This window comes from Zalophus californianus, chromosome 10 (assembly GCF_009762305.2).
Source record: "Zalophus californianus isolate mZalCal1 chromosome 10, mZalCal1.pri.v2, whole genome shotgun sequence".
In the NCBI taxonomy this organism is placed as follows: domain Eukaryota; kingdom Metazoa; phylum Chordata; class Mammalia; order Carnivora; family Otariidae; genus Zalophus; species Zalophus californianus.
Window position 1 is genome coordinate 29,019,999 of NC_045604.1, and position 22,072 is coordinate 29,042,070.

At 56.0% G+C, this 22,072-nt stretch overlaps 1 protein-coding gene across 1 annotated transcript in view; it reads right to left on the reverse strand.

Annotated features, from left to right (window-relative positions):
* Nucleotides 1-389: 389 nt before the first annotated feature.
* Nucleotides 390-22,072, reverse strand: part of PKP1 (plakophilin 1) — a 49,970-nt gene continuing 28,287 nt past the window's right edge. Inside the window, exons 3-14 of the mRNA XM_027612229.2 lie at nt 19,144-19,538; nt 16,677-16,821; nt 15,574-15,781; nt 14,364-14,541; nt 12,897-13,011; nt 11,085-11,240; nt 10,106-10,282; nt 8,680-8,833; nt 8,126-8,312; nt 7,441-7,525; nt 4,316-4,422; nt 390-3,317 (exon numbers count right to left, since the gene is read on the reverse strand). Of these exons, the coding sequence (XP_027468030.1) occupies nt 4,348-4,422; nt 7,441-7,525; nt 8,126-8,312; nt 8,680-8,833; nt 10,106-10,282; nt 11,085-11,240; nt 12,897-13,011; nt 14,364-14,541; nt 15,574-15,781; nt 16,677-16,821; nt 19,144-19,538 (1,875 nt within the window). The 3' untranslated portion in view covers nt 390-3,317; nt 4,316-4,347. The remainder of the gene's footprint in view (nt 3,318-4,315; nt 4,423-7,440; nt 7,526-8,125; nt 8,313-8,679; nt 8,834-10,105; nt 10,283-11,084; nt 11,241-12,896; nt 13,012-14,363; nt 14,542-15,573; nt 15,782-16,676; nt 16,822-19,143; nt 19,539-22,072) is intronic.

The following is a 22,072-nucleotide window of genomic DNA, read 5'->3' on the forward strand; positions in this document are numbered from 1 at the left end:
ACACTTTCGGTAAACATGGGATCCTCTTATGTCCTTGAAGTTCCTTTCCCTACAGGTGCTCTGCCTGGTGCATTCATAGGTGGGGTGCCTCTTCCCTCTCCAAGCTCTGTGACACTGGGCATATTCGCTCCCTCCTTAAGTCTCACTTTACTTATTTGTCAGATTAGGGTATCGATGCTGGTGTCATGTAGCCACTGTGGGGCTCAGATGCGCGGACACGGAGCAGCTGCTTATGCGTGGTGGTGCCCGTCTCCCTCAGGTGGTGCTCAGGCCTAGCCTGGCACAGGCTCAGTAAGGGGAGAGCCTGGAAGGGAGTGAGCAGCTCTTCTTTCCTCAGTGGTGCCCCCAAATAATCCACTGCTCAAAAAAGTTCACAGAAATGCCAGCAATTTATTTATTTCCTATATTTCCACAAAAGCAAATACATAGTGCATCACACAGGGAAACTGGGCCTGGCCAGCACAAGGTTCTTGTACAAACACGAGGCAAATGGAAGGCTGGGCTCCAGAGGGGTTCCAGGGTACCTACAGCATCAGCCCCGGGCTTCCCTCTGCTCATCTCCCCCGCCCATCCCATCCTCCCAGCCCCCCTTACCCTGGCCGTCCCACCTTTCAGCCAGGTTCTGGGGTGGACAAGAGAGAACATCACTGTCTCCACACGTCTGGAGAAAACCCTTCACTGCATCACTAGGGGAAGCGTGGGGTCTGCAATGCTGATCTGACCCCCACTGGACAGGCTGCTGGTGGCCAATGACCAGATCTGTCTGAAGCATAAGAGATCCTGGGGTCAGGGCAGGGACAGGCAGAGACTGAGTGGTCTTTGTCCTTCCCCACTGGCCCCAAATTGGAATGTCTTGTTTGGGGTGTCAGCCCTGGTAGTGTGAGGCCAGTGTGGGCCTGGGCAAACCCCTTCCTCCCTGTCCTTGGGAGATGCCTCCTCAGGACTCTTCTCAGTGTTGCCTCTTCCAAAGGGACAGCCACGGGTCCAAGGCCCGGGTGACGGGCCCAGCTGGCGGGCTGGAGAAAGCACAAGAGAGGTTACAAAACCAGGCCTGGCCTAACTGTGCATCCAGCCCACCATTCCCCAAGGCAGAGGGCTGGGCCCACCTGGCTCTTCACCCCAGCTGGTGACAGAAATCCAGCAGAGAAGTGGCAGGAAGTCAGGACAGCACTAAGGGAAGGGGCACCTCCCTGGGGGTGAAGGGGTGAGAGCCACGGCCTCACTGGTAGTGGGCTATTTCTCTCTTGTCCTGACTGGATTGGACAATCCTCTCACACTGTGGGGGGAACCCCCAAAGCCAAGCACCCCGTGTCTCCGAGAATGTAAGCTGCATGAGGACGGGGCAGTGGTCTGTTTGGTTCACGGATGTATCCTGAGTGCTTACAACATGGCCTGGCATATCCTGGTGCTCCATACGTATTTTTTTTTTTAAGAAATGAATTCCTCTGAGCCCTGGTGATCGGCAGAGGAGTCATCCTGGAACCTACACCCAGGACGGCCTGGTGGGACCACACTCCTACATGGCCCCTGAGAGAGGGGGAGTCAGGAACAGGCCTTCTATCATGAGCAACAAGGGGGGAGGGCATCACGGACCCACAGCAGTGGGGGACACTGATTAAATGGCCCATCATCACAGGGCTGGCCCCAGTCCGTCACATGTCTTAACAGGCACACCCTTCATCCAGAAGGGTATTTTTCGGTTCTGACTGCTGGGGTAAGAAGTGGGGTTGGACGGCGGGGGAAGGGGGGAGGTAGAGCGGGGTGGGGGGCAGGGGGCCTGGGAGGAGGATGAGCAGGAATCAAGAGGGAGGAGCACCTCTTATTCTTCTACAGAAGCCTGTGCACCAGGCAGCCAGTTCCTAGCTGACACCAACAATGTTGGTGCGGGTGGCAGAGGCAGACATCAGGAAGCCTTGGGAACCCATGTTCTGCTCTATCTTACAGTGTATACTAAGGGCTATTTACAGCGAGCTTTTCCATGAGGCTCTCAGGAGGTCCTTCTACTTCCTCTCCTCTGAAATGCACAAGAGTCTGGGGTCTTGGGTGTGGCTGGTGCCCCTGACAAGCCTCTTATATCACATCCTCTGTGGTTTTCCCCAAGACAGAGTGGAGACAGGATGGCTGGTTTTCAGGGGAAGGTGGGGTCAGCCTCTGGCTGGGGCTGGAGCTGGGGCTGGGGCTGGGGCTTGTTGGTGCCCTGAAGTGACAGCTCCCTTTCCTGTTCTATCCAAATTCCCGCCTTCCAAGTCTCCTGAGACCCAGAACCCTCCCTCTCTTGAGTCTTACCAGGGAAGTATCCTCCTGGTTAATTTCCAAATGGTCACTGTCTCACTGGGGCCCCAGCTGTCCCCCTCACCACTGGGAATGTGAAGACAAAACAGCCATTCCCCAAATAGCTCTTTGGCTTTGAGCACCATTTTGCCTTCTTTCTCCTGAAATAAATAGATGACAAGCCCCTGAAGGCAGGCACTTTACAGGCTGAGCCTCCTCTGACGGGTATGCAGCCCAAGAGCATGGCCAGCCCCATCTCACTGGCTCCTACACCCCAGAGCAGACTTCAGATAGCAAAGCAAGCGTGACTGTCCTTGCCCATCCCCTGGAGCCCCAACCCTGTCCAGCCCCAGGTCCTGTGGCCCTGCGGGAAGGGAGGCATGATCAGACAACTAAAGTTTCCCATGAGATACACTGAACGTCAGCAGCCCTGCCAGCCTCCCTTCCTGCAAAGCTGCCTCTTAAGGGGGTAGGTTGGCCCCAGCCCCAGTTACTCTCCCCTCCCACCACCCCCTACCCTCGCCCGGGAGATGGTTCCCTCGCAAGGCTTCTCGTGGACCTGACCCTGGTTGCGGGTCCCCTGCCCTGGCATGACACATTTTGGGAACTACAGGCAGCTAAACAAAAAGCACAGGTCGTGTAGGAAACGTGGGAGAGTGAGAGTCCTTTTTCCCACCTCATGAGGTGCAGAAACAGCTTACTTAGCTTTTTGCAGTTTGTGCTCATGCTTTTAGGCACTCATGCACAAGCAGGCGCGCACACACACACTTACATTATACATACATATATATATACCATTTCTCAGCGAAAGAAGTATTGACATGAAACATAAGCCCCTTTAACTCAAGAAAAGTCCCCCCCCACCCTTCCCAACCCCCCTTGCCTGCCAGTTCCCCCAAAGAAAAAAAAATCTAAAAATATTTCCATCATCCACAGTTTTCAGGTTTGCTTTCAGTTGCATTTGAACTTTTCCAAACACTGCGCAGGGTGTGCAGAATCACCCCTCCAGCAAGGCCTGAGGTCTTCTCAGCTGGATCATATCATTTCTGGAAAAGGAGAGGTCATCCGGTTAGCATTTCTAGGGAGACACCCCCACACGAGGAGGTCTAGCCAATACTGCCCCCCCTTTTGACTTTTGTCTTCTCTCTTTGTCCACCCTCATGTTGTTGAAGCTTCTCTGTCAGGAGAAGGTGTCTGATGTTTTATCTATCTTCACTTGGACCAGGGTTTCAGCCTCTCCCCCACCAGGACATTGGTATTGGCATGCTGGCAGATAACCAGGGTGCTAAGGAGCCCCCTTCAGCTCAGGAGACCCTGTCCTTGCCCCTGGCTCTTTGCAGATGGCTCCACACCAGGGCCACCTCTGGTGACCAGCCTGGGAAGGTTAATGTCACCTGCCTCAGAAACACTTTGGGTGCTTGTTTAATAACGCACTTTCCACTCCAACGCTCTGGAGTCAGATCTGCTGGGGTTGCGGCCGGGAGAGTGTGTTTTAGGAAGCGGCCCGGGTGATTCTACTGGAAGCTAAGGCTTGCAGGCCTTTGTCAGAGATACTGGTTCTGAGTTCTTGGTCCCTGGAATCATCAGCTAGAAATAAGCTTAGCCACATTAGGCATGTGCAAACTGGAAAGTGAATTATAGAAAGGATAAGAAAGTGAGCTGTAGGTGTGCAAACCCAGAATGACATATTGTATCACTGCGGCGGGGGGGGGGGAGGGGGGGGAGGGCATTCATACCGTAGTCCATGTGAACGGCACCACCTAGGTTGTACAGTGCATAACCTACACAGCTGTACCTAGAAGTTCTGCCCAGACCTCTGGCCTGCTGATGCTATCAGGACACCGCCCATCCCTAATGTCCTGTGGCCAAGTAGCCTGTACAGCTGTCCTCACAGGCCTTGTGTCGGCCACGGCCGGGCCATCTGCCAGACTGAAGGATGCTTCTGTGCCCTGCGGAACACAGGCCTGGCCTCTCCCTGTGAGACCAATTGAGGCTGCTGCAGGGGTCCTGGATGTGCCTCTGCCCTGGGGGGGCCGATTCTTACCTGCAATCTGTACTTGCTTGGGCAGCCCCTTCTTAGAATCGGGAGGTGAAGTTCCTGAGGCTGTTGGGCCCGGCTAAGGTTCCCAGCATGTTCCTATCCAAGCCTTGCTGCAGGGGGAAGAAACAGCAGCTGCATGAAACACTCTAGGACGAAACAGCGTGGGACTTCCCACGGGGCCAGACACTGGCTTCCCAGAGTGGCCTTGGGCTTGTACCAGACACTGCCCTCCCGGAGTGGCCTCGGGCTTGAGCCATAGCCCTCTGGATTCATTACATGTGTGTGTCAGGAAATCAGTCGGGGCTAAACCTGGACTGATTAAATGCGCAACCAAACATAAGGCCGTGGATATGCCCGGGTTAGTCAAGCGTGTCTGGGCTTCCACCAGCGCTTCTGAATTTTCTGTGGATCTGCAGAAATCTGAATTAAGGCATAAGGATTTAAGCTCATAGTCATTACTCTTTAAACAGAACAATAACCAAAGTCAGATTAGAAAAGCTGTTTGTTTTTCTTCCTTCTGACCGTCCCTGTTTTCTCTCTTCCCCAAATCTTGACACGAGCTCTTGGCAGCGAGGACACATCCAGCGTTTCTCACATACCAGAGAGGCGCCTGGTGCCGGTACTGAGGAGCCGCCACGCTGTAGGCTCTGTTTACCTGTCTGCTCTCCCACCTGCAGCCCCACCAGCCCCTGAGCTCCTGCTGAGGAGTGACAGAATCTTGTTTCTATTATTTCTCCCAGCATACTGCAGGTGCTCAATAAATGCTTTGGAGTGAATGGGGACAGCAGATGGGGCCTAGAGGCCCTTGAGAAGGGGCGCCTGGTGCCAGCTAAGAGCTCTGAGAATCTGTCAGCTCTCACTGGCCTGTGGGAACATGAGGGATCCAGACACCAGGTGGTTCAAAGCCCAAGGCCTGCTTGGTCTGGGCATGAATCACATGATGTTGGTTTTTCCACCACAGATTTGCTTGCTCGCTCCTGTTGAGCTTGGCTGGATTTGGTGGAAAGAGCCCAGGAGTGAGAATTCCTGGGTCCCAGCCCTGCTCTTGCCATGACTCACTGCATCAAGGCAAAGTCCTGTTCTTCAGGATGGACACAAGCCCCATGGCCTGCCTCATGGTGGTTGTAAGGACCCAGTGGGCGGTGTGTGTGCGGGTGCTCTGGGAACAGAAACATGGCCCTCGTCACGTCGAAGCTGCCATCAAGCAGGGCTAGAGGGAGCAATGGGGACCGGATGGCGAAGCTGGTTCCCATGGGTGCTGTACAGAACAATGTTAACAAGGGGACTCTCTGGGTGCCTTGGGGGGATGTGGTATCAGTATTTCTGGGTGAGCGGAACCTTCTGGACCACTATGGAACAGCTTGAGGAAGTTCTCACCCAGTCTCTTCACCTACCTCCCTTCCACGGAGTCTCCCCTGCAGCTGCCCCGTGGCCAAGCCTGCCCACACTGTGGTTTTGCTGGGAAAGAGCACTGGACTGTCCACTAGAGGACATGGGCCACCACTGGCCGTGGCCTTCAGCCTTCCCCAGTCGACCTTGACTGCCATGGTCCCTCCTGTCGCCCTGCTGTGCTGGAGGAAGAATTGTTCCTCCTTCCGCCCCCGGGCGGCTGTCTTCCCATCTCCTCTCCTACCCGATCAGGCCACTCCTGACCCTGAGCCCCGCTCCGTTCTGCGGTCTTCCTCATCCTCCCGCGCCTTCACCTTCCCCTGCTCTGCTCACTCCTCATCTCACGACAGAGATGCTTGGGTCCCCTCTGTCATTAAACAGGGGTCTTTTTACTCATGCCTTTGTCTCCCTCCTTTCTGGGCCACACTGGTTCTCCCCTCTGCCCCACTCCGCCCCCTCCCCGTCCCTCCTCGCCCACGGCAGGGGCCCCAAGGGCTCCCTTTGCTTTGCCAACAGTGCTCTTGCAGGTGGCCTGGGACTTCTGGATCGCCTCATCCGGGGGCCTCCCTGGCGCCTTGGTAGCCCCGGGGACCGCCGCCTACCCGCTCCTGTGCTTTGTCCTCCCGCACAGGCTGCAGCTGCCTCCTGGCTAGCCGGCACAGCGCCTCCTGGCTCCTGGCCCTTTGCTCTCCTTGGCCCCCAGCTGAGGATCTTCTCCATGCTTCTGCCTTTACCCTCCAACATTCTCCCACACACCTGTGCCCCATGGTGGTCCTGCCTGCTCTCGGGGCTTCTACTTGCCCAGTGTTCCCGTGGGAAACATCCGTGTGGCAGCCTGGCCTCTCTCCTCAGGTCCCACACCCGCGATCCAATCCCCTCAGACTTGACCTCCTGAAATCGGGACTGCTCTCCCTCTCCCTACAAGGCCTACCTGGCCTCTCCCCAACCGATCTATTTCTGCTAATGTGGCCGCAGTGTCTCCAGGCTTGCACTCGAGCATGGTCAGTCTGCCCAGTCTGTTTCTTCCACGTTCTGTCGTTGTTCAGGCCTCATCACTGCTGACATCTCTGTCTAAAGAACAGCGGCCGCAGGAGCGGGAGAGGCCAGTGTGGGGAGGTTTGGTAAACTGAGACCTGGGGTAAGACTTTGTGTGTGACGAGGTTGAGAGGCGCTGAGGACAGAGAGGAGCCAGGGTCGCCACTTGACAGATGAGGCTGCCCCTGCACCTCTCAGTTCCCTGGGCCCCGCCACTGTATCCAAGTATTGCTTTAATCATGACACTTTCTACCTAAAACCCTCAATGGCTCCCCTGTGCCAAGGGCAAACTCTCACAGAGATTAAAGGGGTTTGTAATCTAGCCCAAACCTACCTCTGAAGCCACAGAGCACATCACACCCTCAAATGAATTCTGTGCCTTTTGCCCACCTCGCTTTTCAGTTTGCTCCTAAAGGATCCCACCCCAGGCCTCTCACACATTACCTTGATTCCCTCTGCCCTTCATGCACTCGGCACCTCCCCAGAATTCTAGCCGAGAGATTTGCTCATAGTGTGATCACGTTCATTGTCACGCACATTGGTCTCTCAGCTCTGACTCTGTCTGTCTGGAGTGCGGCTCAGTCCCCGCCATAGGGTGGGGTGGGCCATTCTGCTTCTCTTTCCTTGCCCCACTTAGACTTGATTCTGTGCAGGGGACATGCAGGAGAGCCTCATGGGCAGGGGTCAACAGTGCGGGCCCTTACCTGCCTGAGGACGCCCTGCAGTTCCTTGCTGGACCACATGTCAGACAGGAGGAGGCGGGCAGCTTCTGCAGCCTTGGGTGAGGCACTGGGCGGGCAGGAAGTTCATTTGTGGGGTGAGTCTCGGGGAGGCATGAGAATGAGCACCCTCCTCCCTCCTCCCCTCACCTCGGGTCTTAGAGATGTGGGGAGGCCCCAGGGGTGCATGAGAGAGGAGCCCCATCGGGCTGGTCACTCTGCGCAGTAGGCATGACCCCACGGCCCTGCCCACTCAGAAGTGTCCTAGGATTCTCCTTGGGGGCTGTGAGGGGGAAGGTCGCCTAGCCCTTGTTCTGGGAGGAGAAAGCCCCATGGAGCAGAATAAAGTTCCCGCACAGCGGGGTCTGCTGCTCCATGCCTCCTGCTGACCCTCTGAGGACCCAGTGTCCCCTGGTGATCCACAGCGGAGAATGCACTGCCTCTGCCCCATTTGTGCAGCCTGAGGGCCCGGCTGCTGGATTCAGCCCTACAGTGCTCTTGGCTTCTGGAACTTCTCTGCATCCAAGCCTCTCCTGCCCTGGCTCTCTCTGTACTGGGTCCTGCTCCCGCCGCACCTCTGAGACTTCGCAGGGAGTCGTGCTTTGCACGGGGTGGGGGTGAGGCGGTGTGGGGGTGGGGTGGGGAGGAGACCGCCCGCTTCCCCACCTACCTGCTACGGCACAGGTTGATGACGTTGTTGACCATGCTGCTGGTGAAGTACTGCTTGGCCATCTGCGGCTGGGAGGCCATCAGGTTCCTCACAGTGTAGCAGGCCGAGGACAGGATGTCTTCCGAGTTGCTGGTGTTCCCAGTGTGACTGGTGAGGAGCCTGGTCACTTCTGGGAATACTTGGTTCCCTGAGAGAGAAAGGAGTGGATGGCACAGGCTCAGAGGACCGAGGGAGAGAGGGGCTGAGGGGCTTCCTCTGGGGCCATAGTCCCGGACTGCCCTCAACCAGGTTCCTAGACAGGTGACGCCTCAAGGCTCCATTCTAGCTCCAACTCAGGGCTTGGGACCCAGATGGGACCTCTGCATACCTGCCCCCCATCTCCAGGAGACCTGCCCCTTCCTACCCCCAAGCTTCTCTTGGGCCAGCTTCCCCTCTTGGAATGCTCACCCTTTAGAGGGGGACCTTCCAGCAAGCTCTGGAAAGTGGGGGGTCTGCCAAGTCCTAGCTGGAGGCCCGGGGCAGAGGGGTGGTCTGACGCTGTGGAGGGTGCTTACCCATCGCTCGGTGCAGCACAGGGTGGCGGGACATGTTGCTCAGGAGGGAGGCTCCTGACCGCACCACATCAGAGTTGCCAGATTGCAGGAGGCGAGCAATTTGTGGCAAGCCCTTTTCCTTGAGCCCGATCAACTGGCTCATGCCGCTGGACATCTGAGAAAGAAGGCCCAGTGAGGACCTAGCCTGGGGCTTCACAGGCACCGTGGTGGAAGCGGGCCAGGTAATCCCAAATGAAGAGTCCCAAATACCGTTTCTCTTTCGCATTGGAAGCACGGACGAAGAGCGACACAAATTTACTCACGCGCCAGCAACGAACCAAGCACCCAGGCGAAAATGCACCCCCAACTCTCCTGACCTTGATCTCTACTCCCGGATCAGCCTGGAGCCCAGGCGGGTGATGAGAGGGAAGTCTCAGACCCCTCGCTCATGGGGGCCCTGAATCGACTCCTGGTCTAACAGAACGGTCAGATGCCACTGCTCAGCTATGGGTCTCAGCTCTGCCTTCCTTACACGTCCCCGCAGTCTGCTCACGTGACACCTTACGGTCAGTGATATTTGTCGATGCAAGAAGCATTGACCACCTTCCAACTTCCCTACCTCCGGAGTACTCAACACATATTTGTTGGGTACTTGCCCAGGACAAAGATGGGTAAGAGAGGGTCCGTGCCCACAAGGAGACACAGTCCAGGGCCCCGTAGAAGTAGGCCAGCTCTAGCAACAAAGCCATCCGAGCTATAATCTGGTCCCAGGCTGGTCTGGAGTTCTTGAAGACCCCCAGCCTCATCCTCTCACGGTCAAGAAAGTTCCTTCCTTACCTCAATTCACCCTGGTCCTGCTTCCAGCTGATTCTCTTTTGTCCCAAGGACAGATGAGGGGTTGTTGACTGCCTCCCCATCTAAATGCTCGTTGATTACAGCAGGCCTCCTATGGCTCAATGCCATTCCATCATGTCCTCCAAACTATATTTGGCCTCAAAATCCCTACTGATCCTGCCGCATCTTCCTCTAGATCTGCCCACGCGCCAAACCCTCTATTTTTCCCTCCGTCAGTTCAACACACAGGAGACTCCACCTGCCACAAACAAACTTCATCTCTGTCCCCCACCCCAGACAGGGCCAGCATGGGGCCAAGAAGCACAAGGCAAAGGGGACTCTGTGGGCACAGACAGAATCCAGCAGAAGTGGGTTTGCCTAGCCGCCGTCTGGGAGTTCCCAGAGGGCTGGGCTAGTTCTCTTCCCTCACTGCTCCGCCATATCACATAGGACACTGCCTCTAGTCATGTCTGTAGAACGGAGCTCCACAGGCCATAGGTGTTTGCTAGGACTCAGACTGTGGACACACTCGTGGGAGAACAGGGAAGGGAACAGAGCCTGGCTTCAAGTTGGAGAAATGGGGGTGGGCACAGGGGAGGAGGCCACTCCTCACCAGCCCCTTGCTGGCGGTCAGGTTCTGCAGGGCACCAGCGCAGGCCTCCAAGGTGGCGTCTTTCTTGCTCTTGCTCATGAGGTTCAGGTAGGTGCGGATGGCATCTGAATGGTACAGCCAGCTGCTGCCCTTGGGGTTGCTCTCTTCCTCCGGAAGGGGGCAGTCGTAGTTGTTGTTCTGAGGACAAAGTGCAGGTCAGCAGGGAGCCTTGGGAAGGGACCGAACCCAAGCCTTCTGCGTGCCCCCCAACTCCAGGGTCCTGGTTCCTGATGGGAGGGGCCTAGGAAGCACCTGCCCCAGTGCCCCAATCCTATGGCAGCTCCACAGGATTGAGTGAGGGCAGGGGCCGTGGTCCCCCTCCATGGTCTCTGAGGGAGGCAGAGAACAATCTCGGGATCCCGGGAAGGGTGCTGCAGGCCAGCCTCTGCCCAAACCTTCCAGCGGCTTTTGGGTCTCACACCATGATGTGTCCCCTCCCAGAGTCAGACTCTGAGCTTGACCCACCCTGGGCCAATGGGCCATTGTACCCAGTGCGGGAGGCCTGGCCCTCCCTCCATAGCACCCTCCTGTTTCTGCGGGGACCTGGGAGGCTTGGGAGCTGGTGGGAACCAGGCCAGAGAGGGCTTAGAGTCCTGGCTACCCCCAAACCTTCCCGGGTAATGGAGAAGATGGGGCCGAGTTTATCACTCACACAGTAAGAGAGGACAAGCTCTGCCAACGGAGGGCTGAGGCTTTTGACCTCTGGGCGGTCTGAGCTCCTCCAGTCTCAAGAACACAGATCCCCTCTGTATGCAAGACAGAATGCCCTGTACTCGGCTCCCAGAGTGCGGCCCCAGCCCGAGGCCAAGGCTTTGGCCCGCGCTTGGCCTCTCGGGCTGGTTTCAGGCTTCAGGGCGGTGGTGGGGGGGGAGGGGACAGAGGGGGAAGGGTGGGCCAGGCCGCTGAGCCCAGCAGGGTGCCTGGTGGCGTCCGCGCTCACCATCATCTTGGTGCTCTTGTTGCTGAAGCAGCCCGTGGAGGACTTCTCAGTGTAGGCGTTGCGCGCATTGTACTCCAGCTGGCGGTAGTGGGTGGGCACCTCGGCGTCCAGGCGGTAGGAGAGGTTGTGCAGGATACACATGCAGTTCTCCACGGACTGGGGGCCAAGCAGAAGCGTGGCACCTGAGCCCGGGCCCCGCCCTGATGGCGTCCCGGGCCCCGTCCCTGCCCCTAGCTCCTGAGGAAGAGGCAGGTCCCTCAGCTCCTCCAGGACGGATGAACGCGGGCTCTCCCGGTCACGCTTCCCGGAGCCTGGACTGGAATCCAGTTCTCTCATTTCCTAGCTGCGTGACCTTGAGTGGCTTGCTTTACCTTCGGGGCCCCGGCTTTCTCAGTCGTAAAATGGGACTGAGGTCACCGACTTCGTTGGGCTACTGGGAAGATGCTACTTGGAAGTGCCCGTCATGGGGCCCCGCACAGAGTAGGACACGTGGACAGTGGCCACCGCTTCTACTGCGACAGCAACTGTCCAGCGGTCGGACTGGGCTACTGAAGCGCACACCTCTGTCCTGGCACATTCTCCTTCAGGAGCAGCCTTGGTTCAAAAGCCATTGAAGCCCCATGCCCCTGTGATTCCCCCTTTTCATGGCTGGCTGGTCCTCAGCTTCCAATAGCAGAGGTGCTGACCTATCCCAAGTCCACACGGGCAGCAAGACCCAGGACCTGGGATTTTGCCACGGCAGCTTCTCCTAAGCCTTTGCCGTTTGTCCTCCGTGGACAGGCTGGGGTTTGGGCCAGCGGACTGACCGTCTGAATGATGTCAGCCCTGCTAGGGTTTGAGGGACTCAGAGTCTTAGGGCCTGGGCTATACAGGTAGAGGGGATGCTGCATCCAGAGCAGAAAAAATATGATGCCCCCTGGGACCTGGCTGAGGATCCGAGGGACCGTCTCTCTCCTGAGGCCCTGTTGTCACATCCAGTGGAGGAAGGGGAGACAAAATCTCTCCACGGGAAACTGTGTGCAGGACCCAGTACCCGTGGTGCCCAGACAGTCCCCCGGTCATCTAGGGACAGTGGGAACTCACTATTCTCCCGAGTTGCTGTCCTGCCGTGATGGAAACATCTCAGCCTTCAGTTTCTCTTCCCTCCGTGATTTTTCCTTTCTGTCTGTGTGCTAGTGGGTCCCAAAGCCCAGAGGGGACAGGAGGCGGCTTGGCCAGTGGCCTCATTAGGACGAAGTGGGAAGCCAGTGCAGTAGAAGGAGGCTTGGTGCAGGGAGGATCCCCGGGGGCATGAGTGTGGCTCCTCAGGGCTGCAGGCGGGGCTCGGCACCGGCGACAGCAACTGCTCACGGAGAGTTCACTCGGTGCCGGGCCCGCTTCGTGTCTTGCTTATGAACTAATTGAGCCCTTAAACTAACCCAGGAGGCAGATTAGGATTATGATCATTTCTGTTGGAGCGAAGTGCAAACTGAGGAACAGAGACATCATGGAAGTGTCCGCATTCACACAGCCTCTAAGTGAGGGACAGGGGACCTGCCTCTGTAACCACTGTCCCCGGCGAGCAGAGCACTCTGCAGACAGCTGTCCCCTTCACTGGCCGGTCTCTGGGCATCTGTCCTGTCACTGGACCATGCCTTAAAGGCCCCTCGAGTGCAGACCTGCCTTGTGGAGCCTGGGAGAGGAAAATGTCAGGACCTAGAGTCCAAGGAGCTGCCCTCACTGATTCTGGGGAGGCCCTGGGCCTTGGAGTGCTGGACAGAGAGGAGGACGGGGGTCCAGGGCCGGGGTGGGGTGCCGCCTGGGTGTGCTCACCTTGTCATCACAGCGGCTGGCCGCCACGCAGTTCTGGACATAGGCCATAAGGGAATCGATGAGTCCCGTGTAGTTTCGCATGGTCTGGCGGCCTGCATCAGCAGAGCTCAGGTTCCTGAGGGAGAAAACAGAGAAGGGGTGAGGAGGCAGGGGAGGAGGGGGGGTGGAGAAGAGAGTGGTTGGGGGGCACGCAGGGGAGAGTAGGTGGGGGACGAGGGGGCGGAGGGGAGGGGGGATGAGGTTGGAGGTTTGATAGGACGAGAGCAGGGCAAACGAAATGAGGAAGAAGGAAGGAAAAGACCATTCAGCCAATTCTGCCCCATTCTGGCTGAGGTTGGATGGGCTCTCATTTGAACTCAGCTCTTTCCACCCCTCTTGCGGCCCACCTGTAACTTTTATGAAGGTCAAAGCCTCCAGTGCGGCTAGCAGACCAAGACACATGCCCTACCACTAAGGGGCACCTGTTGAATGGGGGCTGGAAGCTTCGCCTGCCCACTTTTTTTTCTGTGGGACAGGAGAAGCTCTGTGGGGTGCTGGGGCCAGGGGCTGGATCTGGGAAAAGAGCTGATGGGTGCTTGACTGGGGGGCCAGATGCCCCCTTCCCGTGGAAGCTGTGTTCTGCCCCAGCAGTGGGCTCCTTCCCAAGCATCCTGGGCCTATTTGCGTGGTGTAGGCCAAGTGTGGCCGCTGGTGTCCCCAACGGCCCTGCAGCCCCACCAAGTCCTCAACACCCTGGCTTTGCTCACTGGGGGCCACTGATGGAGGCTGAAAGGGAGGAGCACAAGCTGAGACAGAAGCTCACGCCACCTGCACCCCTCACTCTGGGGCTCCCAGGAATTGGAGAAGACAAACCCCATCAGAGCAAGGCATGACCCTAAAGGGGATCCATTCCACTGCTTCACCTCCATACCAGCACCCACAACCCAGCTTGCAATCTGTCTCCTAGAATGAGCATGCCCACGTCCCTCCTCCAACAGCCCCCAGGGGCCCTGCTTCATGCTGGTGTGGGACTCACGAGACTTTGGGCAGAGCTGTGCCATCTTCACGCCAATGAATATGGCAATTGGTGTTAGCATCATAGCTGCGAAGTGACTCATTAGGAGCCAATCAGCAAATTTTTGTCCAAAAGAACACACTTCAAGATAGTACAAAAAATGCATTTTTGGGAAATGGAAGAGAGGGAAATGGTTGAACCAGTTTGAATATTCAGATCTGGCATTTCCACTCTTAGATTTCTAAGTTTGCTGTGGTCCCTTAAAGGAGGTCATGGAGTCCTGATCCTTATCTGGATCTGGGGATGTCAGGAGTGCTGGGGCCCCGTTTCCTGGAGTCTACCCATGAAGACCAGTGCCAGCCAGACTGCATTTTATGTTCTCCGCCCTGGCTGAGTCCTGCCCGAGATGGGGCTGCCTGGGCAAAGGCCCAGGTCTGGGGCCAAAAGACCCCACGGGCGGGCTCTTCTCTCACCTCAAGCAGCCTGTGGCATTGAAGAAGACTTCAGGGTCCACCATTTCCCGGGTCATGTTGCTGTTGCCATCACACCAGCCGGAGAAGGGAATGATGACCCGGTCAGCCAGCACAGGCAGGGCATCCATGATGAGCTCCTCCTTCAGCTCATCAGTGGAGGACAGGTTCCAGAGCAGCCCTGGAGGTTGGGGACCGTCAACTCAACACATACCAGGCTCAGGAAGACCCCAGGCAATGGCGTGCCACCCCCAGCCTGCTCTGGCAAATGAGCCCTACTGGAACGTCACTTTCCAAGTAGGCCTGGGTTATTCAGTCTAGTGTCTGATTGTTTCCTGAGCCCGCTTCCCAGTGTCTCAACGAGGTTCTTTGAGGGCAGGGAGCATCTAGAATTCTTTATCTAGGCCAAAATTATGACTATGGAAGGCAATCGAGAAACATTTGATTGTTCTGTGGTTTTTGATGTAAATGTTAGCACTCAGAGTCTTCCGATGTTCTCTATTTTCCACCTGAAAGTCAGTCCAGAAATACTGATCATGGTTACTCTGTGCATGGTCTCATCTTCCCAGTCCAGTCTGAGGGTTTCATGGTTCCTTCTGTTTCTTGTGTCCTCGGCCCAAGTGCTTGGCATATTGTTTGGGCACAGGAAGGTGCTTAAGATCTATTAATCCCTGCTCTCATTGACCTCCCTTCCTCCCTTTCACCTGTAGATCCCAGGCTCTGCTGAATATGGATCCTGCCTGGACACCAGCCTTCTACTCTTTGCCTTCTATCTTCAAAAGACCTTGATTCAGGTGGTTCAGTCGCTTAAGCATCCGACTCTTGGTTCCAGCTCAGGTCATGATCTCAGTCTCATGAGATAGAGCCCCACATTGAGCCTAGAGTCGGGCTCTTTGATCAGTGGGGAGTTTGCCTGAGATTCTCTCTCTCCCTCTGCTCCTCCCCACCTCATTCTCTCTCTCTCTCAAATAAATAAATAAATCTTAAAAAAAAAAAAAAGACTTTGACCCCTTGTGGGTATGCACCATCTGGACACCACTAATCTGGCTAAGGCCAGTGCCATGGGGGCGCCCAAGATACTAGCCTGAGGTCAAATCTGCACGGTTGTGCTTTGACCCAGCCTGGAGGGGCTGCCCCACACCCCATCTTGGGACTGCAGCCAGCAGTCTCGCCCACCCCCGACCCCTAGTGCTCCACGGCTGGCACTCCCTACCGGTTAGTTGTTTCTGGATCTCAGTACTCCCAGTTCTCCTCAGGAGGCTGACAGCCTCTCGGATCCCATTCTGCCTCCGGGTCTCCAGCTTGTTGGTGACGCTCCGGAACACCAGGTTACGCAGGGCCCCAGCCGCAGCCTGCTGGACGTTCTGGTTGGGGCTCCGGAGCAGGTCCACCAGCTTGCAGATGCCTCCCAGCTGATAGACCTGTTGGGATAGGGGGGGCCGCCTTGCCCAGTCAGGAAGGTGAGGCTGATCTAGTGACTCTACTCAAAGCGATTTTCTCAGACCCAAAAGTCTACTGCCAGTTCCAAAATATTCAAGCCAACCAGAATAAATAAGCAGTGTGGAGTCACAGCAACCAGATCAGGAACCAAGACGGATTCAGATGCTAGCCCCCCCACGTCCTCGCCAGGAGAGGCATCCCTCTGTTCTGAGCCCCACTTTGCTCCTCTGGAATACGGCAGTGAGGACCGGAGGAGGAAATGTATATAAATACACTTCAAAATCCCAAAGCAAGACAGACGTAAGGGAGACCCTCCCACGGGAACTCTTTCTCCTGTGGCAGGAACTTTGATGCCGATGGATCGTGGAATCTCTAGGAAACCTGTTTAGGGCACCACACTTTAGGGCTGAGCTGCTGAGCCCTATAGGCATCCTTCCCAACAGCCAAGCTCAGGAGGCATGAACAAGCCCTGTTTCCCACCACGGATGCTTGGTGAGAAAGAGGATCAAGAAACAGAGAGGCAGAGAGGCCGAGACAGACAGACAGAGGGAAAGGGCCTGGGGAAGGGAACTGAAGGGTAGAGAGTTGTCACATTCTCTAGTGGCATCTAAGAAAGGGGATTTCTGTTGAACCCATGGCTGTTTCTTCCATGTGACCAGTGGGGGAGACACGCCTGACTAATGTCCACTCAACTAGAGGGTTAAGATCCCCAGCTGTGATCTTAGGCAATGCCAAGCACACTCCTTGCCCCAGGCAGCCAGGCAGGCTGAGAAGGAGCAAATGCAAATGCCCCCACCCATCTCTAAATGGGGTCAGGCTGACACACACCCATTCCCAGCCCAGGCCTTCAGGGGGAGAAGGTGTGCAGCCAGTTACCTGTTGTTTGGCCGATTCATCCTGGAAGCAGGTATGCTGGATGTAATAGGCCCCAATGGCCTGGTACTTCTCATCCTGGGAGCTCAGGTACTGCACAGCCTTAGGGATAGTCAGCCCACTGCACTCGATATCCTCGCTGCAGATCCTGCGGGCAATGGGCAGTGGGGTGGGTTCCAGGGTAGGCTAGGAGCCCCGGGGCCAGGGGCTCAGAAACCCCCCTGTATGCCCAAGCTGCCACAGCCTATCCATCCATCCATCCATCCATCCATCTTCCCTCCCTCCTGTCTCTATACAACCATCAATGCCTCCATCTCTCCCAAAGTCCAGCTAATTCTTCTCATATAAAAATTCTCACATCTGCTCCTTCCAACCCTCACGGGCACTGCCTTCCTTCTGACCATGATCACTCTCACTGGGACTACAGCAAGAGATCCCCACAATTGGGTCTCTTCTCCAGGCTCCCCTATTCAAAATTTTCCTCCCTTTCCCCAGACTAGCAGTCCTAACACCTGGTTCACTGTACTGTTCCCATCAGTGGCTTCTCCATCCTGCAGGTTCAAGTGCAGACTGCTTAGACTAATATCCAAGGGCACATGTTAAGTTGGACCACATGAAATGGCTGATAGTCAACTTTTTTGAGCCACAAAACTAAACATTTTATGTTTCAACCTCTGTTTGGCTCTGCTATTCCCTCTTGCACACGCCCCAGCTCCTCACAAGGTCTGCTCCAGCAAGACTCTTCTCTCCACTGAGCATCCATGTGGCTCTCAGATGTGGCTGTGTCCCCTCCCCTCACAACACAAGAGCCTCGCTGAAGCCCCGCTTCCCTGAACATTCCAGCGAAAGGATACCTTTCCACCTGTCTGTGTCCTGCTTCCCAACAGAGACGGCGAGTTCCCGGGGGGCAGGGGCAGCCCCTCCTGTGGTACCCAGCCCCACCTCACTAGGGATCTCCTCCGTGTTTGTACTGGCCTCAGTTTTCTTCTCCTCATGTGTGCTGCCTCAGTCCTGCCATAAGTATTCATGGGTTTAGTGAGGCGTCCTAACTCCATTTCGGGAAAGATCACCCCATGGGCAGAACTCTCTGGTCTTGTATTGGTAACACTCCTGCCCTGCATTGAGCAAATGTCACATTTGCCAGTCAAACATCGTCTCTAAATGGCTTGTCATACATCCCCTTCCCTGTCTTGCCTAGACCTTGTCCTCTCAGAGCCTCTGGTTTGGGGCAATGAGCCGGGGCTAGATGCTGCCCCGATCCCTGCTCCACAGGAGAGGGTTTCTTAGTCCTTCTCCAAATCATCCTAAATACACCTTATGGCCTTTGAAGTAATTAGGAGAGGTTCAGCTTTACAGTGGGGTTCAGCTTATTATCAAAACAGTGCGACAGAGTGGGGAAGAGCACAGGATGCCGCATCAGCTGTGTGACCCTGGGCAAGTAAGTTAACATCTCTGTGCCTTGTTTCCTCCTCAGGAGTTCTAGCACCTGCCTAGAAGGGGCTATGAGGTTTAGAGATGAAGACTGCAGAGCTCCTGGAGCTCTAGGAAAAACGGTTTATCAGTTAATTGTGTGGCTCTAAGATGGCTCTGGGCTGTTCTGTTTCTGGCTGTGTCCCCTAGCCTTACCATACATCCTGGAACATAGTAGATGCTTAGTAAATGCTTGTCAAATCAATGAATAAATGATCATTAGGTAGTGATAAGGAAGAGTTTGGAGGTCTATGGAGCTCTGAGTCCTGGAGGGCAGGCCCAATGTCCCCTAGGACACTGTCCCATCCCCAAGCCACCTTGTGCCTGTGGCTCTTTACAGGACACCCCACTTCATCTCCTTCATTCTCACTGGGCCTTCAGTGTCGAGGGACGAGAGATGTACTCTGTTCTTCAGCACTAGATCCAGTTCCTCAATTTTGATGTCTGACCGTCCTGGTTGTCTGTTGTCCTATCAGGTGGAACATGGCCCCCTTGCCCATCATCCACATCAGGGCACACTCCTTTGCTCTTTCAGAACATGGATAGAGATTTGCATGCCTAAGATCACAGACTCTCGGTCCCCTGGGGGGCTTGTTAATACACACACGTTGCCGGGCCTCTCCCTGAGTTTCTGAGTCAGTAGGTTTGGGCGCAACCCGAAAGTGTTCCAGGTGATGCTGCCGCTTGCTGTTTGGAGACACACAGTTGGAGCACCACTGGCCTAGCTAACCCTCTCTAGTTAGCCTCCTCTGTTCATACCCTGTGACCCTTTAGAGCCTACATACCCCATGCGTTTTGTTAATGTCTGGGTTCTGTCTCCCCCTTCACACTGAGGACTGCCCAAGGTCAGGAACGCTCCCCCTGCAGGGACAAGGAACCCCTGGGGACCAAGGTGGTCCTTCCTGCCATCAGCAGCTCCCTCGCAGCGTGCAGCCCCGCTGACAGTCTGCCTCTACCCTGGCCCCCGCCCTGGCCCCCCGCCCAGCCTGGCGGCACTTACTTGGAGCTGGCCCTCGAGTGGCCAAAGGACAGGTCCTTGTTGCAGGACATGGGCGGGACGTACACGGGGTCCTGTTTGGAGGTGCAGGAGGGCGGGCGCACGGGGCACTTCTTGACTGCCTTCTGGCCGCTGCAGGTGCTGTAGAAGCTGTAGCGGTTCTGGGTGGTCTTCTGGCCCCTGTTGCTCAGTGTGCCCTTGCGCAGGGTGCCCCGAGGGTCACAGTAGAGGTCAGGCTCGCTGCGGCTTGCCTTGATCTTCTGCATGAAGCAGATGTCACTGCCTGCGCCGGTTGTGGGACAGGGGCCCCGTGGGTAGTGCCGGCTCCAGTTCTCCATCTGGCTGTAGGAACTGAAGCGCTTGTTGTCATTCTCCCGCTTGAGGGTCCCGTTGTAGATCTGGGCAGAGGAAGGAAGGCGGGCTCAGTGGAGGTTCCCGACCGGCGATGCTGGATCCAGCTGGCCAAGAGACCCTGACCTCCCCCGGCCTCTGTAGTAACTAGTTCATGGAATCCCAGAATGTTCGGAGTGGAAGGCATCTTGGCCATCATCTGATATATTATTTTCTCAAACTGCAGGTTGTGACCCATTATGGATTATGAAATCCATTTAGCTGATTTGTGATTCTCATTTTAAAAAATAGGACAGCATGGTAGATGCTGGGATGTAAGCCTCAGAGTGCAACGCTGGCTGCAGAGACACATGTTGTGTTGTGGGCTGGGCTGGGCTGCGCTGGAGAACACGTTTCTTACTGGGTGGGGGGGCGCGGGTAGCCACTCATCCAGTCCTACGTGAATGGCCCTGGCCAGGTGGGGAGTCGTAGGCCCAGAGAAGACAGGGGACTTCCAACTCAGGAGGGAAGGGCAACGCTGGACCTGTGCGCGTGCCCCCAAGTCCTTGCCCTGTCACCCCATGAAATTCTCAGACACTGGCAGCTTCCAACACAGCCAGCCTTCCTTGGCCACTTGTACTCAGCGTGGGCAAAATGTCTCCTTTTCTGGCCAGGACTGTTTTCCACTATTATTTCCACATAATAGTGGAACTCCTCATGTTGCCTCCCCTCTGCCAGGGTAAGAAGCAAATGGTAAGATCCCCTTCCAGGGGAACCCCTTACAGGCCAAAGGGGGAAAATACTTCTGCTCCTGGGCCTTCTTTGACAAGAGCACCTACACACATGAAGGCAGGCCCAGGGGCTTAGGGTGGGGTGCAAGGGGGCCTCCTGGGCTTTTTGTCAGGCTTGCAGGAGGGAGGGGTTGGGCAGAGGCTCAGTCCGACAAGAAAACATACTGTAATGAGGCGCCCCCTGCCAGGGCTCTGTGTGAGCTCACCTGGGGATGCAGCCTCCCTGGTTAAGAGCCTAAAAAGCTGGAGATTTGGTGGGAATGAGCTCGGGACAGATCTGTTGAAGGGGGACTTTCCCAGGAGCTCACAGGCTGGTGGTAGGCCTGCTTGCTTTGACTTGTCCTCAGACTAGAGGGTAACACTGAGCCTGTGGAGATAAAGTGTCTCCACACAGGTGCTGACTTGGATCTCACCTTTGCTAGGATGAGCCAGGGCCAAGCCTAGCAGCCCAGAGCCTGCCCGCCCCACCCCATGAGTGTGTGTGTGTGTGTGTGTGTGTGTGTGTGTGTGTGTGTGTGTGTAGGGGAGGTGGTTAGACAACTGGGCTATTCTCCTCCACACCACATCTAGCCACACAAGTCTGGGGAGGGGCTTTCTCTTGGCCAGTTCCCTTTCATCTTAGCAGGAAACCACCATGGGTCAAGGTTCCAGTCAGAAGTGGCATCCAAAAGTCAGAAGCTACAAACTGTTAACCTTGACAATGGCGCTCTCATCTCCTCCACCCACATGCTCAGCTGGGCACTCAGGTGGGCATAATTTTCTTCCCCAAACTGGGTCAAACCAACCTACCCCAAAGGGAACAGGTGTGTGGGTGTCTGGGGAGGCATAAATGAGCAAATAAGAGGCAGAGGGAATCTGGAATGTGCACTTTGCACAAAATATGCAATTAGGCCTCCCCTGCTTTAGGCCAGTGGCCACACCCCTCACCCCTCCATCCTCCCAGGGCGGGGAAGGTGACGACAGCACTTCAGAGGGCAGGCTGAGCACTCCCGTGTGGCAGGCTGAGCCTTAAATGGAAATGCAATAAGGAACTCTCTTGTTCTCAGTAAATGACAATCCTAGACGTCAGCTCAGGCACCTGATGAGGAGTCCAAACGCTCATCCTGGACCAAACCCAGCAAAAATGTGATCATGCTGATTAAGCCTGACAGAGGCTTTGGGCTTTGCTCTCCTGTGCTGGGAAAGGAACAATGGGCAGCCCTGCCAAGTCTCGGCGAGGGTGGGCTGCCTAGGGGAAGGGTGCTGGCTGCGCCCTCGGGGGAGCAGGCGTGGTGGAGAAGGCAGGGCTGACCCTGTGGGACTGCATTTCCTACCCCCCCATCAGCCACATCCCAGTGGCGTCACCCATTCCTGGGAGCCCCACCCCAGCTCCTTGTGTTATGGCTGCTGAGGACAGCCGTAGGTGATTCCTGTCATCATGACTCTTTGCTGTTACTTTGACAAGCGGGAGTGCCAAGCTTCCTCTTTGCCAGGCCCTTTCCTGTCCTAGTATCACAGGGGGTCTGGGTTTCCCTCCAAGGCTCAGACAAAGCAGGCTGTCACCAGCCTTCCCTGCGACCTTTCCCCTTTGCTGTCCATCAGGCTGAAATCTTGGGACTCCAGGTACATTCCTCCAGCTCCCTGGGCAGAGGGAGACTCAGTGGTCAAGAACATGGCCTCTGGAGCCACACTGCCTAGGCCGAGCCCTGGCCATGTCAACTGCCCAATGGGGGGCCTTGGCAAACTTGCTTGAACACAACACACCTCAGTTCCTTTTTTTTTTTTTTTTTAATTTGTAAAACTGGGATTATAATTGTACCCAGTGTGGGGAG